This window comes from Gallinula chloropus (assembly GCF_964237585.1).
Source record: "Gallinula chloropus genome assembly, chromosome: 12".
NCBI classification, from domain to species: Eukaryota; Metazoa; Chordata; class Aves; order Gruiformes; family Rallidae; genus Gallinula; species Gallinula chloropus.
Genome location: NC_140097.1, coordinates 19,850,371 through 19,870,914, shown reverse-complemented (window position 1 = coordinate 19,870,914; position 20,544 = coordinate 19,850,371). Strand labels below are relative to the sequence as shown.

General features: G+C 57.0%; 1 protein-coding gene across 1 annotated transcript; it reads left to right on the top strand.

Annotated features, from left to right (window-relative positions):
* Positions 1–946: 946 nt before the first annotated feature.
* On the top strand, positions 947–20,368 carry TRAIP (TRAF interacting protein; the record flags this gene model as incomplete). The annotated part of the gene is made up of 15 exons (XM_084269856.1): positions 947–1,044; positions 2,180–2,237; positions 3,473–3,556; positions 7,527–7,566; positions 10,125–10,252; positions 13,143–13,237; positions 13,678–13,791; positions 14,703–14,790; positions 16,159–16,248; positions 16,468–16,556; positions 16,779–16,934; positions 17,135–17,183; positions 17,722–17,847; positions 18,354–18,404; positions 20,237–20,368. The coding sequence occupies 15 exons, from the start codon at positions 947–949 to the stop codon at positions 20,366–20,368; spliced, it is 1,398 nt and encodes a 465-aa protein (XP_084125982.1).
* Between the last annotated feature and the right edge of the window lie 176 nt (positions 20,369–20,544).

The window sequence follows — 20,544 nt, the reverse complement described above, 5'->3', positions numbered from 1 at the left end:
CCCCCCCGGCCCCCTCGGTGGCTTTGCCGGTCGGTCTGTTGTCCGTCCGTCCGTTTCCCCCCCCCCACCCGCCCGCTCTCTCAGTCTGTCCCCCGCTGCCGTGTGTGTCCCCCCCCCCGAGGATGCCCAGAGATACGGGGCAGCCCCCCTTTCCACCCCCCGGCCCCGGGCCCCGCGGGGTCGGGAGGGGGGAGCGCCGCGCGGAGCCCCCCCGGGACACGCGTGTGCATGTGCGGGACCCGCGGGAGGGGACGGAGGGGACGGAGGGGGGGCACCAGCCACAGCCCCCGGTCCCCCCTCTCCGGCCCGGGGGTGCAGAGGGGGGTGTTGGGGGGGGGGGCGCGTTGCAGGGGGCGGGGGAGCATCCCCCCCACTTCCCCCGCCCGGGGCAGCCCCAGGGCTCCGCCGCGCGTCGTGTCCGGAGGATCCAAACGCCACCCCCAGCCGCCCCGCCCTTTGCCCCCCCCCCGGTCCCCGCTTCCCCCTCGCAGCTGCATGCCTGCAGGGCCGGCTCTGCCCGCGGCTGCCGCCGGCGCCCCCCGCGCTGTATCTCTGGCAAATAAAGACCCCGCTGAGGACAAACTGAGACAGCACCAGCGCCGCCTGCCCTGGCTCTCTGTGGGACCGGGGCTGGGATCCACCGCGGGCCGGGATCCGCTGCGGGGAAGCGAAGCGGCTGCCCAGGGCCCCGCCCGGTGCCGACCCCCTCCGCGCTCCGGGGTAACACGGGCGCGGCGGGCGGGCGAGGGGACCCGGGGGCGCGGTGCCGCCTCGGGTTCCGCCCCCGGAACGGGACCGCGGGGGGGGGGGCGGGAGGGGGAGGCTGCGCTCGCCCCGTGAGGTCACTTCCGGGAAGGGCCGGAAGCGGCGGCCGGGCGGCCGGATTCGAATCGCGCTGTGCCGCGTCCCCGCTCCGCTCCCGGCCCCGGGGCCGCCCCGCCCCGCCATGCCCATCCGGGCCCACTGCACCATCTGCTCCGACTTCTTCGACAACGAGCGGGACGTGGCGGCCGTGCCCTGCGGACACACCTTCCACCGCGCCTGGTGAGCGCCGGGGCCGGGCCGAGGGGCGGGCGGGGGGCGCCGGCCGGGCCCCGCAGCCGGTTACCGCCGCGGAGGGTCGTCCCCGCAGGGCTGCTGCCGGTGCCCCCGGGCGGGGCGAGCCGGCGGCCGCTTTCTTTCCCTGGGAGCTCGGCGGTGCGCCCGGCCCCTGCCCGGGGGGCCCGGCCGCTTTGGTAGCCGGGGTTGGAGGGGAGCTGCCGGAGCCGCCGCGGGAGCCTCGGCCGCTACCGCCGCCGTGGCCCGACCTCCCTTCCCTGGGAGCCAGCAGCCCGCTCCTCGGCCCGGTGCTCGGCTGGGAGCAGCCGTGGGAGGCCGCCCGAAGCAGTGTCCCGGCCATTGTTGCGCTGCTGCTGCTGGAGCCGCTTGGCGAGGTGGAAGGAGCGGGCCTGGTGCGGGAACAAGTGCCGTGTGCGGGCGGGAGCGGCACTCGCTCCTCTCCAGAGTGGCCTGGGAGGCCCGATGCTCGCCAGTTAACCAGCAGTGCAGCTCTGGCCTGGGAGACCCGATGCCTGCTGGTTACCCAGCAGTGCAGCTCTGGCAGCTGGCAGAGAAGGGAGAGCTTCCAAAGGTGACCCGCCAGCTCCGGACTCTTACCCTGCTCCAGAAATAAACTCTGCCGAGCGTGACGCGATGGCAGAACGCGTTAGGAGCTTGACAGGTTTGTATTCATCATCTCAGAGCAGAGGCCGGCCTGCTCTCCCTTGCTCCACAGGCACGTGTTCAGTGCCTGTGGCACCCTTTGGAGCTGACCGAACCGGGGATCTCTCAGCCCTCGTATCCTGATATAGCAGCTCTTGTGCCGCTCCGCGTGCGGATCCGTTCGCTCCCGCGAAGCTGCCGTTGTTCAAAGGCTCTCTCCCAGGGAGATCTGAGCTCTCTGAAAGCTCTGCCTTGGTAAAGATAAGCCTGCACGCTCAATTCAGCCGGGAATTGTCTCGGAGGCGAAGGCAGAGTGTGCCTGCTGGAACACGGCGTTCCCGTTAGCTGCACCTCTGGACTCGGTGCTTGCCTTTCTGTTTTCACGTCCCCCTGTCCCCCAAAGAGTTGGAGGGTGGCCCCTGGGAACAGCACTCCTGGGTTTTAAGGCCTCACCATATGTTTTCTTCTCCTTTCTCAGCCTCATCCAGTGGTTTGACACAGCACCGAGCCGGACGTGCCCGCAGTGCAGAATCCAGGTAAAGCCATTGCCCTCTCTGTATTTCTTTGGCACACTGCTCTGTGACACTGAGGAGCTGTGGGCTGGGGCCTCTGGTGATGCCTGGAAAAGGTTTGTGGTATGAAATGGAGAGAACTGTTTCTCCCCAAAGGCTTAGAGAGCGAAGTCCCCTCAGCCGCCCTTGTGGTTGGAGGGTGTGCTGCTGCCACCCGCATCGTAGCTTCTCTCAGGAGGGTCTCTGGGCTCTGTTTAGGCTGAGTAAGTATTGGCACAGTGTCAGAAGGGGCTGGAAGGGGTGTGCCAGACACTGGGGCTGTGTTTCGGGAGTGCCCTGCCGCTCGCCCTCAGGTGAGCAGCTTGTTCTGTTGCACAGCCTCCTTATAATCGAGGCCTTGCTTTGCAGCGCTCGGTCCTTCGTTGAGAAAAGCAAAGACTAGGGAGGGAGGGATGGAAGGAAGGAGAGACAGACATGATCTGCTTTGGAGATGAGAAGCTGAGGCTCGGGGATCCGGTGGCTTAAGCAGGACCTGAACTTCTTTGAAGTCCTTGTGTCACCAGCCTTGATGCTGCCTGTCGGATTTGGCGCATAGTGGTCGCAGGAGATGCTGCCTCGCGCGCAGCTGCAGGCTTTCAGCCAGCCGCAGCTCGGGCTCGTTCCCTGTTCGTGCTTCTTTCTTCCTCTCAAGGTCTTGGCCCTTGTTCCTTCCCTGACTTGTTGATTCCCTCTGTTCTTCACTGCCTCTTACATCTCTGGGTTACCATGGAGTTATCGCGAAATAACATCTTATGTAGCAGTAACTATGCAATTAGCTGGTGTCATGACTGTATATAATACTTAAAACACAAAGCTGTAACTGCATGGGGGAGGTGTGGAGAGCTATCAAATTCAATTACAGCACCTTCTGCCTGCAGAAAGCAGCACGTACTTCTGTCTTAGGATTTGGCATCGTGTTAGCTCAGCGTCAGCTGCCTGGGCCTGAGCTGCCAGAGAACAGACTGCGCTCGATTCGGAAATGCCTGAATCTTTCTGCCGCGGCTCGGGAGCTCGGCTGGAGTCGTGCACCCAAAATTGAGTGGGAGGGGTGGGGTCTGGCACTGGGCCCATAAGCCCAAGCAGAGCGTCGTCGGTAACGGCGTCAAGCACGTGATTTGACTCACCTTGTGGGGGGTGGTCCCTTCTCCCTGTCTGTCAGTCTCCTGTGTCTGTCGTGCTTCCACACCTGTGCCCACCAGCATCTCCTCTCCCATGTTTAGGTCGGCAGAAAGCACATCATCCATAAACTCTTCTTTGATGTGGCCCTGGAGGAGCAGGCAGTGCCAGATGCGGAGACCTTGCAGGTAATTTGCCTGGGGGGTGGTTCTGTTGTGTGGAGCTTCAGTGGTTTGGAAGCACAGCCTGGGCTGCTGGTCCTTCACCCATGGCTGCTTCCCAAGCTGGTGCTTGCTGTGCCCGTGTTTTGGACCTGAAGCACATCAGTGTCTCGTGCCTGTCCTGCTCTCCCTCACGGTCCTTGCCCAGCCTCAGCTCTGTTGTAGGGAAGGCTCTGTGTGGTGGCTTAGCGTTCCCCCGCCCAAATCTCATGTGGTGACTCGAGGCCTCTTCCACCACACTGCTCTTCCTTCTGGTGCCCACCTTACCTAGAAACCTCCCTTGAGGTGACATCAAATAAACATCCAACTACTGGTTCTCCCTCGGGGATGAAGCTACAGAGCTTTATCCCAAAGGCAGGAGAAAATCCCAAATGCAGTGACCTGCTGCCAGCATCCTTGGCCTGGACACACCTGAGCCCTTCGAGGCAGTGCCACCTCCTTCCTTCCTGCTTGGGTAGGTTTGTTTGCACAGACTATGGAAGCGGGAGCAAGGTGGTGATCAAGACTTGGCTCCCCCAAGGTAAATTAGGAAAGGGGCTGCCTGAAGGCCCACCAGCAGTGGAGGGGAGCCTGGCTGGAGCTAGGGTGCTGGGGGAGGTTCTCCAAGCACCACTCTTGGGTGTGGAGAGCTGGGGGTGGGATGAGATGAGATGAAGGCGGGGCGTCTGTTCTGTGCTCTCCCCCTGGGTTTGGTGAGGGTGAAGCTTGGCTCCTTATGGCTTGGAGTTATCTGCTCCAAAAAAAAGGGTAACCGCTTGACCTCAGTATAACGGGACGCTTGTACCCTCTTGTGTTTAGAGGCAGCATGTGCAGCAATTACCATAATTAGCAGTTGCCATGACAATGCTATATGTATATTGTATGTTTTTAAAATAAAGCCAGCCAGACTGTAATGTCGGTAGCGCCGTCGTCCTCGAAGGCTGCCAGTGAAGAAGCTGAAGGCCAAACTCTGTGTGCTGAGGAAATGAAAAAGCCTCTCTGGGCACTTGAAGCCGTGTGCCCCGGGAGCAAGGCAGTGGCTCAGAGCAGATAAACACTGCCTCTAGTACGCATTCGGATTTCTTCTCGCAAGTGTAAATAGATGAGTGAGTCAGAAACGGGTTGACTAGAGAAAATTGCCCTAGGAAAGCTCCCTGTTTCCCTCTCACCCCCACCTCGGGCTCTAAAGTGGGTCCCCCCCACCCCCCAGGCAGGCTGTGCTGAAGAACTGCTCCCTTGAGGACTGCTCCCCTGCAGCACTGCGGAGCTGCTCCCACGCAACAAGGTTGGTGGTGCCTCATGCCAGACTTGACAGAAGTGGCCATCCCAGCTTCTTTACTGGGAGCACTGAGGTCACCATCTACCCAGGAACAGCCAGCTATTCCCCGTGCAGAGGGGCGTGGTTATTTTGGATGGGTGCTTACTGGTCCCCTTGCGTAGATTCAGGTTGCTGCTGGGCTGATGCCAGTTTGTCACCAGTTCTGTGTTAGGTGCTGCCTTGTTTCTGGAGGATGTGGAGCCCCTTGAGAAGATGGGTGGGATTTAATGCCTGTTTAGACTGGAGTTCTGTCTGCAGAGAGAACTGGTGACTTCCTCAGCCGGGAGTGATTTCACCTGAAAAAGCCCCCGGATCCAGGGTTTGTTGCCAGCCACTGCCTGTCCCTCCAGGAGCCTGGGCACAGAGTGGACTCAGCTCCATAATCAGCTGGAGCTAGATCTGAGCAGCCTGCAGATGTCCTGCAATGAGCATCTGGCCTTCTGCCACGAAGAGGTTGGACTGGGGTGAAGGACCGTGTTTTGACGTGCTGGAAAGCTGTGTGCGTCGCTGTGGTCCAATCGTCGTCACAGGGAGACGAGCTTGGGATGCTCTTCTGAGGCACCCAATTATAAATGGTTGGAAGAGCTGCCTTGTAATCTGAAACCTCTTCCTGGTTTTGCAGAGTTATCCAAATTATCTTCTGGATAATAAATGTCTTTTTCTATTCCTCGCTCTCACTTCTGCTCCAAAATGTTTTATGGTCAAAGGAGTGCTGGGGCTGCTTTGCTTCCCACCACTGGGCATCAGTTCCAGCTGAAACACCAGAGGGAACTTGGTTCCCTGGTGTAGCTGCAGGCCAGAGGCTGAACCCTACGATGTGTCTGAGAGTTTCTGGGTGCTGAGATGGGGTTTATCCTGCGTTACTCTTAAAGATGGTCCTTGGTGACCAGAAGAGTCTCCACGTGGCTGCTCCTGGAGCAGGAACAGTGTGAGTTTTGGGGTGTAACGCTTTGGTGAGGCTTGTCTGGAGCCTGACTTGTCCAGTCACTTGTGATCTGGGGAGCTGAGAGCCCTTCTTCTGAAGGGGACTGGGAGACTGGGCTTGTCCAGCTTGGTGAGGAGGATGATGATTGCTGCCGGTAACCCTACTGGGGCGGTAGAAGCCTGGGAGGACAGCTGTCAGCATGTGGTCAGGATAAACTCCTTTGATCTTGGGGAAAACGTGGTCTGGTAGCTCAGGCTGGCCGAGCAGCAAAGAGCTTCTGTCAGAGGAGTGAAAACTGGGAGCAGCCTTAGGAGCAGCCGTGGAGGAAGAGGGATTTCGGATTAAGTTGATGAATGAGGTAATGTTACATAGCTGCCCGCAGTAGCCTGGGATTTCTTTGCTATCGTGCTAATTAGCACATCTTGTGAGCTTGCTAATCGTTCCTGAATAGGACTCTGAGGAAGCTGCTTCAGGATAGTTCCTGCAGCAGATTTAACTCCATGTCAGCCCTCCAGCTGTTGTGCTCCCCCACCCCAGGAGGGCAAATCCGAGCCAGCTCTGCCAGGCTTTGCATTTAGCCCCTTCTGCTTACCCAGCTTTACATCCCATATTCTCTTTCCTGCCTTTGCTGTCACCAGCAGAGCTTCTCTCTGGTCCCGTCAGCTCTGTGGTCACTGGTGCTGCTATTCTCAGCTCAGATTTGCATGTAGCATTCTGGGTTGCACAGATCTGTGTGCTCTGCTTCAGCACCGTGGGGGCATTTTATTGTGGTTTTCTTCCACTGCGGCTCCTGCCTGACTTGTGTGCTTCCCTCTGCAGCTCCAACACAGCTTCTTAAGCCATCTTCTGTTGACTCTTTCCTGTATGTATTTCTCTCTCTATTATTTATATATATATATAAATATATACACACACACATGTATTTTTATGTTGTTCTTCCTTGTAACCTCTCTATTCCTTTGGCTATTTGCCACTTCATCACCTGTAACTTGAACTACAGAGCATTTACTGCTGCTTTCTGATCCTTAATGAAGATATCAGAGCTCTTTGACCTTCCCCTGGACCCTTGGAGCACCTGGGAGGTGTTATGTGCCCTGGGTTTGGCACAGGTTGGATTATTGGTGATGTGGTTCTGGGCACCCAGCTGAGCTGTTAGCCTCATATCAGTGTCCCGAACTGCAGTGACTTCAGCATCTGTCACGGTGCTGCTGGTGCCTTTTGATACCGTGTTTGGTTACCTTATTGGATGTTTGGACCTGCCCTCCTGTCTCCCACCTGTGCCCCAGTAAAGTTCACTTCAGTTCAAAGCACCTCTCAATCGGTTAGTCTGGCAACATCCCTGTCTCATCGCCTTGTTTAGGTAAAACGGTATAAAAATGGTTCCTGTCTGATTTCCTGTGTTTCCCTGAGAGCCTTCCAAAATTATTCAGCTAAAACAAGATGACTGACAGTGTGAGAAACACAGGGTTGACAAGGCTAAGACGAAACTGGGATTGTCTCTTTTCCCCCCACCCTGAAGAACGCCAGTTGGAGGTGCTCTTTGTGTTCCCAGCGATGGTACTTGTAACTTGGTGCTCGCTGTTACCGTGTTCTCTTCTCAGCACCTGGCCAGTGCCAGTGTCCCACCAGGAAACCTTTCAGGTCCATCTAAGATCTGATGAAAGCTCCTCTGCGGGGCATTTCCTAATCACCACGTTTTCTGTGTTGTGTTTCAGAATGAACTAGACAAGGTGAAGGCTCAGCTCTCCATGAAAGGTGAGTTCTGGCTGCTGGCGGTGGATCGGCAGCCCGCGGGCAGCAGGTTCTGGGCTCTGCCTGCTCCAAGTGCTTTGCCTGGACCCGAGGTACCCCTCTGCAGAGCTGAGGGCACGCCGCAGGCTGCAAATGGCTCTGCTGGAGCAGCTTCTCAAGAGCTTTTTCCAAAGTCAGACCACCTAACGCTGTGCAAAGCTTTAGAGCTGGCGTCCACAGCCTGGTCTGGCTCCGCTGTACCTCTCTGGATTTAGAGACACAGATGCACTTCTTTCTCCCTCTGTTCCTAATCGAGAGCTGCGAGAGCGCAGCACAGCAGCACGGCTATATCTGGAGCAGGCTTGCTGAAAGCAAACCCCTGGTTTGCTCCCTGGGAAACTCACAGCTGCATATGGCAAAGGCTCTGCCAGATGAGGGGGTAAGAGCGGTGCCCCAGAGCAGCAGCGGGAAGGCTTTGGGTTTGTTTGGCTGTTGCAGTGCCACATGTGTCACGCGAAGAGCAGACGGATTTCGGTGTGTGCGTTTCCATTTTCCCATCTTTAATTTTAGAGGATGTTTGAGGGAGGCAGGAAAAGCAAAAGCCCTGGAGACTTGTCGATGGGTTTTAAGCATCGTCTGTAGGCAGCCTGTCATCAGAACATGAGTCATGAGCAGCGAAAGGAAAATGTCAGTCTGAGTGACAGAAATCCAAAGACACACTAGCAGAAGGGGGGAAAAAAAATCTTTAAAGAATACTGGGGGCTCACCCACGCCCCAGAGTCGTCTTTCCTCTGCCTTCCCTCCGTGCACGAGACAGACATGAATAGCCAGTAGATTGAGGATTCGGTCCTTAGCCTGAGAGCAGAATTGGATGGTCTGCACGTCTCTATTCTGAGGCCTGTTCTCTTGCCAGCTTGCTTGAGTTTAGTGACTTGGTAGAGAGCCAGATCTTCTGAGGAAGGTGGCTGGGATTCTTGCTAGGACGTTATCCAAGAACAACTGCTCGCAGGCCTGCTCATCTCGGCTTCTGGTGAGTAGAGGTTGGATTTGTCATTCCTTGTCCCGTTCTCTGGTTCATATTGGAACCGAGAAGCTCCTTCCCACCTCCTGCCTCCTTTGCTGTGGGCATTCTGCTCTCTGGTGGTTCTTGTGTATAAATCCTTCGCTGCAAGGATGTGCTCTGCACTGCGTGCCGTAGAGGAGCCGTGGAATTGCCAGTCTTGGGTCAGTTGGCAGATGGCTGTAGAGGTGTGGAGCTCCGAGCGGCCCCAGCAGGAGCGTGAATGGGCTGACAGCTCGTTCCTGCAGCACGGGGAGGTTCGACTCCTGCCATCTGCCTCTGACATCCCCGAAGGAGGGGGAAGCCCTAAGTCTTTTGGTGGATGTGGATCCAGGGGAGCATCTGTAGGCTGCGCTGCCTCTGGGTTAGTCAGATCAGTGGAGAAAGAAATACTTTCCTCTAAAAGAAATCTGTGTTTCCCATGCCACCCGCGTGCTTCTGCTGGGATGTGTTCCTCTCGTCCTCCCCAGTCCCACGTGGCTCTTTTACTGACTGATGGAGCAGGGAAGCAGCGCAGCAGGTCACGCTTCCGTGGGGTGTGGTGGCACAGTTTGAAACAGGATTGCTTGGAAGGAGAAGCCAGCTCTTTGGAAAGGCACTAATTGGCTCTCTGCTACCATCAGGTGGGAGCCACGGACGATTTTAGCAAAGACAGAAGATGCTGAGCTGAAGACTTTACCCTGCTCTCGCTGGGGTTAGCTGGCAGGGTTGCTGCTTTCCCTCATTGTGCAACTTCTTCCAGCTTTCTGGTGATGCTGGCTGCTCCCTGCATAGGTCTGTCAGCTGCTGAGGGTGGTTGTTGCTTTGTGAGCTTTTCCTCCCTCGTCCGGAGAAGCCACGTTGAAATCTGGTGGTGTTTTCCACCACCTTCTCTCTGGCAGTCAGGGACGCTTTGTCCCTGGATTGTGCTGTGCCTGGGGAGGAACAGCAGGGCTCAAAGTTGTTGTGACCCCCCTCCCCCCCCCCAAACCAGGTGCTTTTGGGATTCTACTTCAGCTGTCGTATGTCCTGTAAAGTCCCCGGCTCTGCTTTACCGCCTCTCGCCCTTTGACGCAGCTGCCGTGGTGAGGGTAGCCGCAGCGGTGTGACGACGCAGCCGCGCGCGCGTCGCCGCACGCACCCCCCAAAGGGCTTCCCGGTGCGTGGGGCTCTGCATCCAGCAGCTGGGCTCGGGGTGCTGCTCTCCAGTGCCATGCAGCTCCAGAACAGGTTTCCCTGTGCGCGCCCGGCTGTGAGCAAGAGCATGCAAGAGTTAAGATGCAGCAGCTTAATGCTAGCAGGGCTGGCACTGGGAAGCTATTAAAAGGAACTCGTTATCTTTAGTAAAGAAAATCTTGAAGCCTGCTGGCGCGGGGAGAAGCTGTTGCTGAGCACAGGCCTGGTGCAGGCAGCACTTTGGGAAACGGCTCTCTGCAGGAGCGACCAGCTCCTGGGAGCCTGAGGCTGCCCTTTGCTGCGGGGCAGCTGAAGTATGGGTTACCAGGCCATGACCTCTTCCTTTGCTCTGAACTTTCTTTTCCAGAGAAAGAAAAGCGAGAATGCCAAGCTGTTGTGGATGGGCTGAGGGACACACTGGATGTGCGCAACGCCACAATAGAGTCGCTCCAGAAGGTGCTGGGAGAGACCGAGATGCTGTGCTCCTCTCTCAAGGTACCCTTCCCATCCCCAGCAGGACTTCTGTGCTACCTGTTGCCCAATGGGTGTTAGTTTTGTTGGAGATCTTTGCGGGCCCTTGCCAATAAAGACATCGTGCTGGTGGGGTTTTGGATCTGTGCCTCGAAATGAATGTCTCTGATCTCAGAATGACAGGGGAGGACAATGGAGCTGAGTTTTCATTTTGGAATTATTAATCTGAATCATAGAATCATAGGGGTTAGAAGGGACCTCAAGAGATCTTCGGGTCCAAACCCATACCTTCCTCCTCCCCAGCCTCTTTCCCCACCCCTAGCAGCAGCCCTGAACATTCGAGCCGTATGTTTGTGGCAGAAAGTCTCTTTTAGTGGATTTCTGCCATGCTTAAGTGCTGGGGCTGCTGCTTGGGGCAGGAGTGGGCACCCCCCAGCTGAGCTGGTCCCTGTTCTGACGGCATGGGGAGCATGCTGCTAGATCTCCATCTTCAGGAAGACACCCATAGAAGGAATCACCCCGTGCAGGGGCCCCTTTCTCTTACAGTACCCCCACAAACAGCCATGGCCAGGCTCTGCTTCAGCTCTCCACCCTGCTGAGGTGCCCCACTGGGCTCAGGGAAGGGTGTGGGTGGAAGGCACCAGGATAGAGGTTGGCGGAAGGGGGTTGTCACCCACTGAAGCGAGTGGTGTCGCTGGTCTCAAGATCCCAAGTGCACTTCCACCCTGGCCATGATTCCAAGGCGGAAAGGCCAGGCCCCTGGTTCACATGCTGTGTGCTTGAGGCAGAGGTGACCAGTGTGGGGGAGAGATGCCAGCCTGGGCTATGGGATGCTGGCTGAGCCTCGCTAATGAAGCGGCAGTGCTGATTATAAAGGTAGCAGCGTGAACCAAGTATGGGAACCAGCCCCAGCGCCCCATTGCCGAAACACTGGCTCCCTGTGGTAGAATGTTCTTCTGAAATGGGTTTAGGCCAGGCGGGATTCAAGGGAAATTAGTTCCTTAGTTTGACTGGAGGAGAAATCAAACTGAAATACATGGAGGGGGAGTTGTGAGCTTCAGCTGAGTGGGATTTGATCCAGCTAACTCTCCTGTCTCTTCGGTTGCCAGGGCTTTCCTTTGGTGAGGTTAGTAATGTGTGAAGTCCAGGGATCAAATATTCCCGTTGTGTTTCGGAGCGCGGTGACTCAGTGTGTAGTCACGTTCCGTGCGTAAACGGCAAGTGGAAGGGGGTAAGAGCAGGAGCTGCTCTGTTTGGGATGCCTTGTAGTGAGCAGAGTGGCTCTGCCTTGGCGGTGGGCTCTTCTGGGCACCTTCTGCTATGTGAGGATAAGGTGCCCCTCACAAGAAGACATGGTTCAGGCAGGTGGGCTTGGGAGCTGCAGGCCAAAAGGGAGTAGTAGGGATCAAGTGTGCTTCCCAGGATCTCTGCCCCTTGGAGCATGGGTCTGACCCAGGAGCCAAAACTGCACCCAACAGGTCTTTCAGTGAGCCAGCACAACTTGGGGTTTGTTTCTTTCTGCCTGAGTGTGGGATTGTATCTGATCTGCCAGGGTGTAAAGGCTGCCTGGGTCTGCGCCGTGCCAGAGATGCTCCCGGCACCCTGGGTCTACCAGTGGTGGGATGATTCCACAGAAACAGTTGTGATGGTGGAAGCTGGTGCTTGCTGCTCAGCTCAACATCTCTGTGCTTGGCTTTCCCACCTGGCACCTCTGGAGGAGCCTCTGTGGTTATCTTGCTTCTTGCAAAACCCTCCATGTAAAGTCCTAAATGAAAGGGCAGGGCAGAAGGATTAGGGGCCCGGAGGTCTCATTTCTGTGGGGTACAGGGCTTCCCAGCTGGATGCCAGGCTCGCTCTTGGGCTGCATTGTTAAAGATGAAAGCATGGTGGTGAAAATACAGGCTGGATGAGCTGTGGTGCAGGTTGAGCCTGCAGTCTGCACACCGTCCATCTTCTCCTAGCACTGTCAGCTGTGGCCCAGCTCCTGCGCAGGAGTTGGCTGCTGTTTCGGGCTGAGGCTGGGGATGCTGCTCCAGCCTGGCAGGAGGCATTGCTGCGGGACCTGGAATGAGGAGAGCTCCAGTTAGGGAGAGCTGAAGATGTGCTTAAGCAAGAGTGTAACACGTGGGCCTGGGATGCTGTCACTCTGCAAAGTCCCAGCAGCTTTGCAGCTGCTTGGTTTCTGTGGCAGGAAGCGGATAAAATCCTTTAAGGTCTGCGTGGAAGGGAGCGGTACGAGGTGATGGCCAGTGGCCAGGCCTCTCCCTGGAGTCAGTGCTGGGCTGAAACCGGGCTCAGAGCCTTCTGGAGCCGCTGCACGAGGTCCCCAGGCAGACACAAACCTAGACAGGCAACGCGGATGCGTTGGAACGGGGCTGGCTCAGGCCAAGCTTTCCCCATCCTCTGCCACGCTGTGGATCTGGGTGAGAGCAGCGCCCGGTGTCTGGTTTGGCTGCGGTCCCCCAGAACAGACCCGCTCAGCATTCCTGTTTCTGCTTTAAGCAGCTAATGGTGAGGAGAATCAGGAGGCTAAAGCAAAGCTGTGCACAGAGGAGGAAGCAGCAGCGAGCTCTGCTTGCCATGGACTCCCTTGCTTCTGAAAAACAAACCTTTGCTGCGGACAGGGTACCTCACAGCCCCCACACACGCTCCTGGCAGAAAGGAGGCCACCATGCTGTTCCAGCGCCGGGCTTGTTGCGATTAGAGCTCAGGCCCTGCTGTGCTCACAAGGAGCTGAGCTAGGGGTGCGGTTGGGAGGGAGCTAAACTCTCCGTAATCCTGGGCTGCTGAGGTGGTGATAGCATTAAGAGCCGGTGTAGGCTCCCAGCTGCCCGCAGTGCGCATAAGCCGGGATGTTTCTCTAACAATCCCTGGAGCCTTCCTAACGGTCTGCGTGCGTTTTGCTTCTCTGCAGAAGCAGATGAAATTCCTGGAGCAGCAGCAGGAGGATAACAAAAGTTCAAAGGAGGAGGCTCGCCGGCTGCGGAACAAGCTGAAGACCATGGAGCGGTGAGATCCTGGGCTTGCCCCCTTCCTTGCAGGCTGGGCTGTGGGTCTCTCCTCCTCTGAGAGGGGGCAGGTCCCACTCTGCCACCGTGTGCTGGGCTGCCTTACCCCAGAAGGTGGGAAGCTGCTGCGTTAACAGGCGTTCTCCTGCCCCTGCAGTGTTTCTGGGGGGGCCGCTCTCGCTGGGCAGCAGCAAGGCATGGTGCTGTGTACACACCGGCCTCATCACTAGTGCTTTCAGTGTGGCCGTCTGCTGTTCCTGCTACCAGGGCACGCTGGGGCAGCATCCCGGCCCACAGGGCTGTAAGGCCTGGGAGCAGCCACGTTGACCTCATGTGCAGTATATGTGTGCTGCACCAGCTCTTGGGGGAAGCAGGGCTCCAATCTCTTTCACAGCTCTGCTGTGACTCGTGAGCTGAGGGTGCTTTTGTTTTCCTGCACAGGATTGAGCTGTTGCTTCAGAGCCAGCGCCCTGAAGTGGAGGAGATGATCAGAGAGATGGGAGTCGGGCAGGCAGCGGTGGAGCAGCTTGCCGTCTACTGTGTCTCACTGAAAAAGTAGGTGCTGGGGGCTCGGCACAGCTGGCATGTCCTGTCCTGGCTGTGCCCAGGAAGAACCCTCTGCCGAGAGCCACAGGCTCTGCGGGGCTCTTGCCTGTTTGGGCCTCCGCTGGGTTTTGACTGGCAGATCCTGGGGACCTGGATTGGAGCCTGTCACACTGAACTGTTCCCGTTGTCACTGCAGTGACATGCATGTCACCATGGGAACTGTCTGCAGAGATGTCAGTGCACCTATGAGGTGATGATGATTATTCTCTGTTCTCCTCTCGCGCCTGAGGAGAGGGGAAATGAGAGGATGAGGGGCTCCAGGCCGTACCCTCTGTGGCGTTGCGCCGTGCAGCTGTGGCCTCGAGCGCTCTTGGGCAAGGCAGCGCTGTGGTGCTGCCCTCCCCTACCTGGAAATGCATCTGGTCCTGCTGCGTGAAGCCACGGGCTCTGCGGGGCCGTTCTGGTGGCAGCTGAATAACCACAGCACTAGAGAGCTGTAATGAGGAGAGTGTCCCTGTGGCGTAATTGGGAATGAGCCTGTGCTGCCGATAGAGTGAAGTCTGAAAAGTCACTTAAAGCGAATCCCTCTGTTTGCTGCCAGCACGGAGGCTGCTCTGGTGTCTGTCTCTCTCTGTCTTTTCCACTGGCAACTGAAATGTCCCTGGATCTGGTCTCCATTTTATTGATGCAATCTGTTCAGGCCCAGTTCTCAAGGTGTGGTCGCCCAGGCAGCTGCTTTTCCTTCCTGCCCCATGGAGTAGCGGCATGTTTGACGTGCTGTGGGTGCTCTCAGCTCTGTTCCCTCCAGGGCTTTGTGTGTCTTGGGGTTTGTCTGGCAGCTTTGCAGCCGCAGAGTTTCAAATTAAGGGTCTTTGCTTGTTGCTGAGTTCTAGCTCATGAGTCTCCTGGTCTTTTTGCAGGGAGTATGAAAACTTGAAGGAGGCTCGGAAGATCTCTGGTGAGACGACAGAGAAGCTGAAGAAGGAGCTGTTTTCTGTCAATAACAAGGTAAAGGGAGGGTGGCACCAGGGTGGCACCTGATCTGTGCATCCCTGTCAATAACTGTGGCCTGAGCCCTCTGCAGTGATCCCCTCCTGCACTGAGCTCTTTGGGCATGGTGTGACAGTGTGGGCTGGGGGTGCTGGGGTTGGGGTGCAGCGCTGGCATCAAGAGCACAGCCTGGGGACGCCTGTGGGGCTGCACGTGTGGAGCTTGGCAGGGAGTCTGGCTGGAAGGCAGCACAGGCAGGTGCTCTGCTGCTGGCGCTGGAAGCAGCACTGCCTTCATCCTGCCACGCTGCCCAGCGTCAGCTAGCTCAGCTGCTGGCCCCTCTGACTGCAGAATCAGGCCCCTGGAAGGGATGGGGGAGCCCTGTGGGGCTGGTCCTGACCTAGCACAGAGTTTGGGGCTGCTCACTTGTCTCTGTTGCTGTTCTCCCCCTGCTCCAGGCCTGGCTGGGCTCTGCCAGCTCAGCTCAGGAGCTGCTTTTGAGTCCCCAGGAGAAGTGTGTGCACATAGCCTTGCTCTCCGAGGTGTTCCCTGGGGCATGCCTGCGCCCAGGCTCACAGAGGGAGAGACTGTGGGTGGGATTGGTCTGGTTTTGCTACCTGGCCATAGCTGTTGTGGTCTCCTCAAACAGAGAAGGCGGCTTTTGGGTGGCTGTGCTGCTCCCTGCAGGAGGTAACTGTGTGAGTGAGGCGCTGCTGAGGAATCTGCCTGCTCCTGGCTGAGCCGGTGCCAAGCCCCAGTCACCGGTGAGTCGGTGCCGTCAGGGCTCCGGGCTCTGCTGACGGTGAGCTGACTGTACTGACACTGTGTGAGCTGGCCCGGACTCCTGAACCCACCAAAGCCTCAGATGTGGTAGCAATCCACTCCTTGACCCCTGCTCCTGCCGTGCTGCCCCGCTGAATCAGGCTTGTCCGTGTGCCAGTTCCGCTGAGGCACAGACAGCCCCCAGCCTGCGGTTTGCGATTCCTGCTCTGGTGTACCCAGAGGCCTGCGGGGATGCTGCCCGCAGCCGCCAAGTGCCAGAGCAGGGAAAAGCTGCTTGGGAGATGCTGGAGGAAGGTTTGTGTTGGGCAAGCAGCCCTGGAGATCCCTCTGCAGGCAGCTTGAGGGAATGGGCAGGCGCTGGGCTCTGATGCAGGAGAGCAGTCAGTCAGACTGCCACAAGAGAACTGAGCCCTGGAAGGGAGAGAGGGAGAAGTAGCTGTGCTGCAGAGCGTGCTGCTCTCCTGGGGGGTCTGTGCTCTCCTAGGGGGCCCACGCTCTCTGGGGGTGCTGCTCTCCTGGGGGTCCATGTTCTCCTTTGTCTGTGGGTTGTAACCAGCAACTGCTCTTTTTTCTTTCTTTGGGGGGTATGTGTGTGTTCTGCAGCTGCAGAAAACTGTGTTGGAGTTGGAGAAGACAGAGGAGGAATTAAAAAGCACCCAGAAGGATCTGAAGAACGCGGATAAGGAGATCTTGGTGAGAATATCATTCCTTGGTCTGCAGTAACTGGCAGCTGGCCACGGCCTGCAGCTGCAAAGCCAGGAGTTATGCTGGCTCTTGCACGGTGGCTCACCAGCCCACCTTACCTCTTACCTGCCCCACTTTGAGCTCCACCTGATGCTGGTTTATGGAGAAGGGGCAAAGAATCTGCTACTAAACCTTTATCTTGCTCTCTGCTCTTCCTTTTCTCTCCAGAGTTTGAAGAAGAAGATTGACATCCTACAGGATACTCTGAAAGTCCCATCTGTAACCAGAGAGACACTCAGTCGCCTTGTCTTTGAAAGGTTGGTGAAGTGCATCCTCCTGCACAGGCGGTTCCAGGGTGAGCAGTAGTTTGGGATGTGGGCTGTTGCCTCTGAGATTCGGGGTGTCCTTTTGGTGACTTATACCCCGGTCCTGCTGCTGTCTCGTGACCCCATCACGTAGTGTGCAGGTCTGTCTGCCTCTTGTCTGCTGGGTGGGGGGCAGTGGCCTCCCAGCAGCTGACACTTTGCATGGCCTTGCAGCCCCACTCCCGTGGAACTGCGGCGCCCGAAGCTGCACTGCCCGCCCCACAGCAACGAGATCGATCTCGATGCCGCCTTTGATGTGGACACCCCTGAGCATCAGCCCTGCAGATCTCTCTCCAACCCTGCAAAAAAGCAGAAGCTGGATAAAAAGTCGTGAGTTTTCCATCCTCTTTCTTCTTCTGAAGGAGATCAAAGCCAGGCTGCTTTGGAAGTTGCTGTGTGAGATCAGATAGCTCTCCAGCTGCCTGATGGTGTGCTGCAAGTTTTGTCGTCATTTGCTTGGCCCTGTCTGTCCTTGTCAGCTTCACCTGAACAATAAATCTCTGCTGATTTGCTCCTTGGGCTTCTTGCAGGCCTCCCGTGGTAAATCTGGCAAAGAAGGTTCTGAAGGAAACAGTGGAGGTAAAAGGACTAATCTTGGTTTCTGTATCGCCCCTTTGATTCTGCTGTTAATAAGCTTGGGAAAAATGGCCCATTTCCTCCATGTAGGAGACGCTGTGACCATAGCCCAGCCCATCTGTAGAGCCACAGCTCACGCTTCAAAGCGCTTCTGCCTGGCAGTCTCCTAGAAACACTGTTATTGCTGCCCCAGGCCTTCTGGAATCGGGCAGGAGAGGGAAGATGGGGACACACATGCTTCTTGCTGACTGTCCCGCCTCAGATGTGCTTGGCAGACACAATGTGGGGCTGACCATGAGGGCTGTGGTGTCAGCGAAGGGGGCTGTTCCCCCAGCTGTGCTGGGTGCAGTGTTCTGCCTCCCCAGTGCTGCTCCACATGAGCCCCAGTGGGAGGTTTGAAGCTGCCGTTGTCTGGCCTGACGTGGTGCAGGAGTAACTATTACCTTAAATAGATGTTGCTGTCGTTAGCGCTCCCTGTGTGCAGACTAAATTCAGCAGATCATGCTGGTTAAAGGGCTTTTCTCATCGTTTTGTGGGACAGAACTGGGCAGATGACCTGGAGGATGATGCTCTTAAAGGACTCTTGCCAGCGTTCATCAGGAACTCTGTTCTCTCCAAGAAGCCATCCTCGGGCAGCTTGCTGGGTCCCCCCAAGAACATGGGCTCTGTAAGTATGCCTGTCCAGCTGGTGAGCTTGGTGAGGGCTGGCACCACGCACCCCGTCCTGAAGTGACCCTACAGAAGGAAGCGAATCGGGTTTTTACCTTGCCACATACAACGTGTGGGAAACAAACCTTGGAGCATGACCTGGCTGCCTCCCAGTCCTGCGCAGCTCCAGGCATGACAGATGCTCTTTCCCTTCCTGGCAGCAGATTAAGTGGCTCTCTGTGTCCTATTCCTCCACCTCCTTGGAGCTTTGGGTGTTTTACTTGTATTCTGTCCTGCTGACAGAATCCTAAGCCTTGCTTTTTGCTTGGAAGCCTCAGCTTGCTTCAGAAAGTGCCCAAGATACCCAGACTTGACTTTTCTTTTTCCAAAGGTAAGGGCTTAACACAAGTGTTGAGTTCTTCCAGGTGCTTCTAACCCCTCCCAGCACTTCCCCATAACCAGCATGAGGAGACATAGCCAAGGCTCCATGCTGCTGCTCCGGGCTCACTTCTTTCTCTCTCCTAGGTGAGGATGGGCTACGATGGCTTGGGAGGCAGAACTAAGTTCATACAGCCTGTATCCTTTCCTGCAGCTCACGTGGCAGTAATGATGCTCTGGGGACCTCCTCTCTCTTCCTCTTCTTGGGTCTCAACCATCTCGGGGGCTCCTGCCCTCCTGGCCAACAAAAACCTGGGCCGGGACCCGTGAGGAACCATCAGTTTTCTCTCTCTCTCTGACCCTGAGTCTGAGCTCAGCAAAGGCATCCAGGACCCAGTCTTGCATCTGGGAAGGAACAACTGTTTATTTCAGTACAGGCTGGGGGATGACCTACTGGAGAAGAGCTCTATGGAGAAGGACCTGGGTGTCCTGGTAGATGACAGGTTGGCCATGAGCCAGCAGTGTGCCCTGGGGGCTGAGAGAGACAATGGGATCCTGGGGGCATCAAGAGGAGTGTGGCCAGCAGGTCACAGGAGGGGATCCTCCCCCTCTGCTCTGCCCTGGTCAGACCCCACCTGGAGTGTTGTGTCCAGTTCTGGGCTCCCCGGGATAAAAAGGACAGGGATCTCCTGGAGAGAGTCCAGAGAAGGGCTACAAAGATGATTAAGGGCCTGGAGCATCTCCCCTATGAGGAGAGGCTGAATAAGCTGGGGCTGTCTTGATAAGAGAAGACTAAGGAGGGATCTAATTAATGTCTATAAGTATCTTAAGCATGGGATGCAGATGGAATTAGCCAGCCTCTTTTCAGTGGTCTGTGGGGACAGGACAAGGGGCAATGGCTGCAAGTTGGAGCACAGGAAGTTCCACAGCAACATGGGGAAGAACTTTTCCCCAGTGAGGGTGAGGGAGCCCTGGGACAGGCTGCCCAGGGGGTGTGGAGTCTCCATCTCTGGAGAGATTCCAGCCCCGTCTGGACGCCGCCCTGTGCGATATGAGCTGGGGAGCTGCTTTGGCAGGGGGTTGGACCCCATGGGCTCTCTGGGTCCCTTCCAACCCCTATGATTCTGTGACTCTATGATCCTGTGCCCTCGGGACCTCTGAGCAGCCTTTTCCTGGCTGGGTGCCTGCACCCAAAGGCTTTGTTCCCGTGGGACACTGCTGCTCTCCTGGCCTGTCCTGGTGGGGAGCTCCTCTGACTCCTGCTCCCCTGGGGAGGGTGGGGGAGAGGGTGCGGTGTGCCTCTGGTTCTACCTCCTGGGGCTGGTTTTGAGGGGGTTTTGCTCTCTGTACGAGACCAGGAGGCTGGAAGGTGTGACCTGCTGGAAAGCTTTAGGCTGCTGCTCCTGCGGTGGAGGTACCCGGTGCCAGGGAGATGCCCAAGCCAGACCTCTGGGGTCAGATGTGGCAATGGAGAAGTGGGGCAGCCCCCCTTGTCCTGCCCCTTGCACTTGGGAGGGAGGAGCAGCTCATCCCCTAAGCCAGGGTGCCACAGGAGTGCTGGTTTGTGTAACTCTGGTTTGGCCAGCACGGCCCGTGCCTGCCTCTAGTGCTGAGGAGCTTTTACACTCAGGGACATTTAGTTCTTGCCACTTCTGTGTCTCTGAAGATTTGGATGATGCCACACAAGGGTTTTGTTGCTTTCAGGGCTTTTCTCTTGGGGTTGCTCTGCTTTGGGATGCTGCAGCTCTGGCTGCCATTCCTTCCCCTGCGCCGTGTCCTGGCTCTGATGGATTTGGTTAAAAGCTGGGTTTGTGCCAGGGGTAGAGTCAAAATGGGTGGCTGCATTCCTGGGCTGGTGGGACAGGAGTGTGCCTGAGCTCTGTCCCTGTGAGTAGGGTGCAAAGCCCAGCCTGTCCTGGGGGGAGTTTTCCTTTGGGCACAGCTGTGTTCAGGTGGGTCTGCAGCTGCTGTGGGATCACTTGTGTCCTCAGCACCTCGGTGGGTACTTCCCTTGATGGCTTTACCTCCAGACAAACCTGGCAGAACTCCGCCCATTACCAGTGAGGAGCAAGAAGAAGAACGTCTCCAGGTCTGTGTCTGCAGCTCCCTCCTCATCTTCCTCCAGCAGCAGCCAAGCCAGGCTGGACAGTTTCCTGCAGTGAGACCCCGCCGTGTGCTGGGGAGCAGCTGCAGGGCACAGAGTGACATGCAGCTGCTGCTGTTTGCCAAGCACCAGCGCTGCGTTGTGGGTGAGACACCTCTGGGTAACGTTTGGACTGATTTACCCCCCACCCCTTTTTAGCCTTCCCTCCTATTTTCATGTAGAATAAACAAGGTT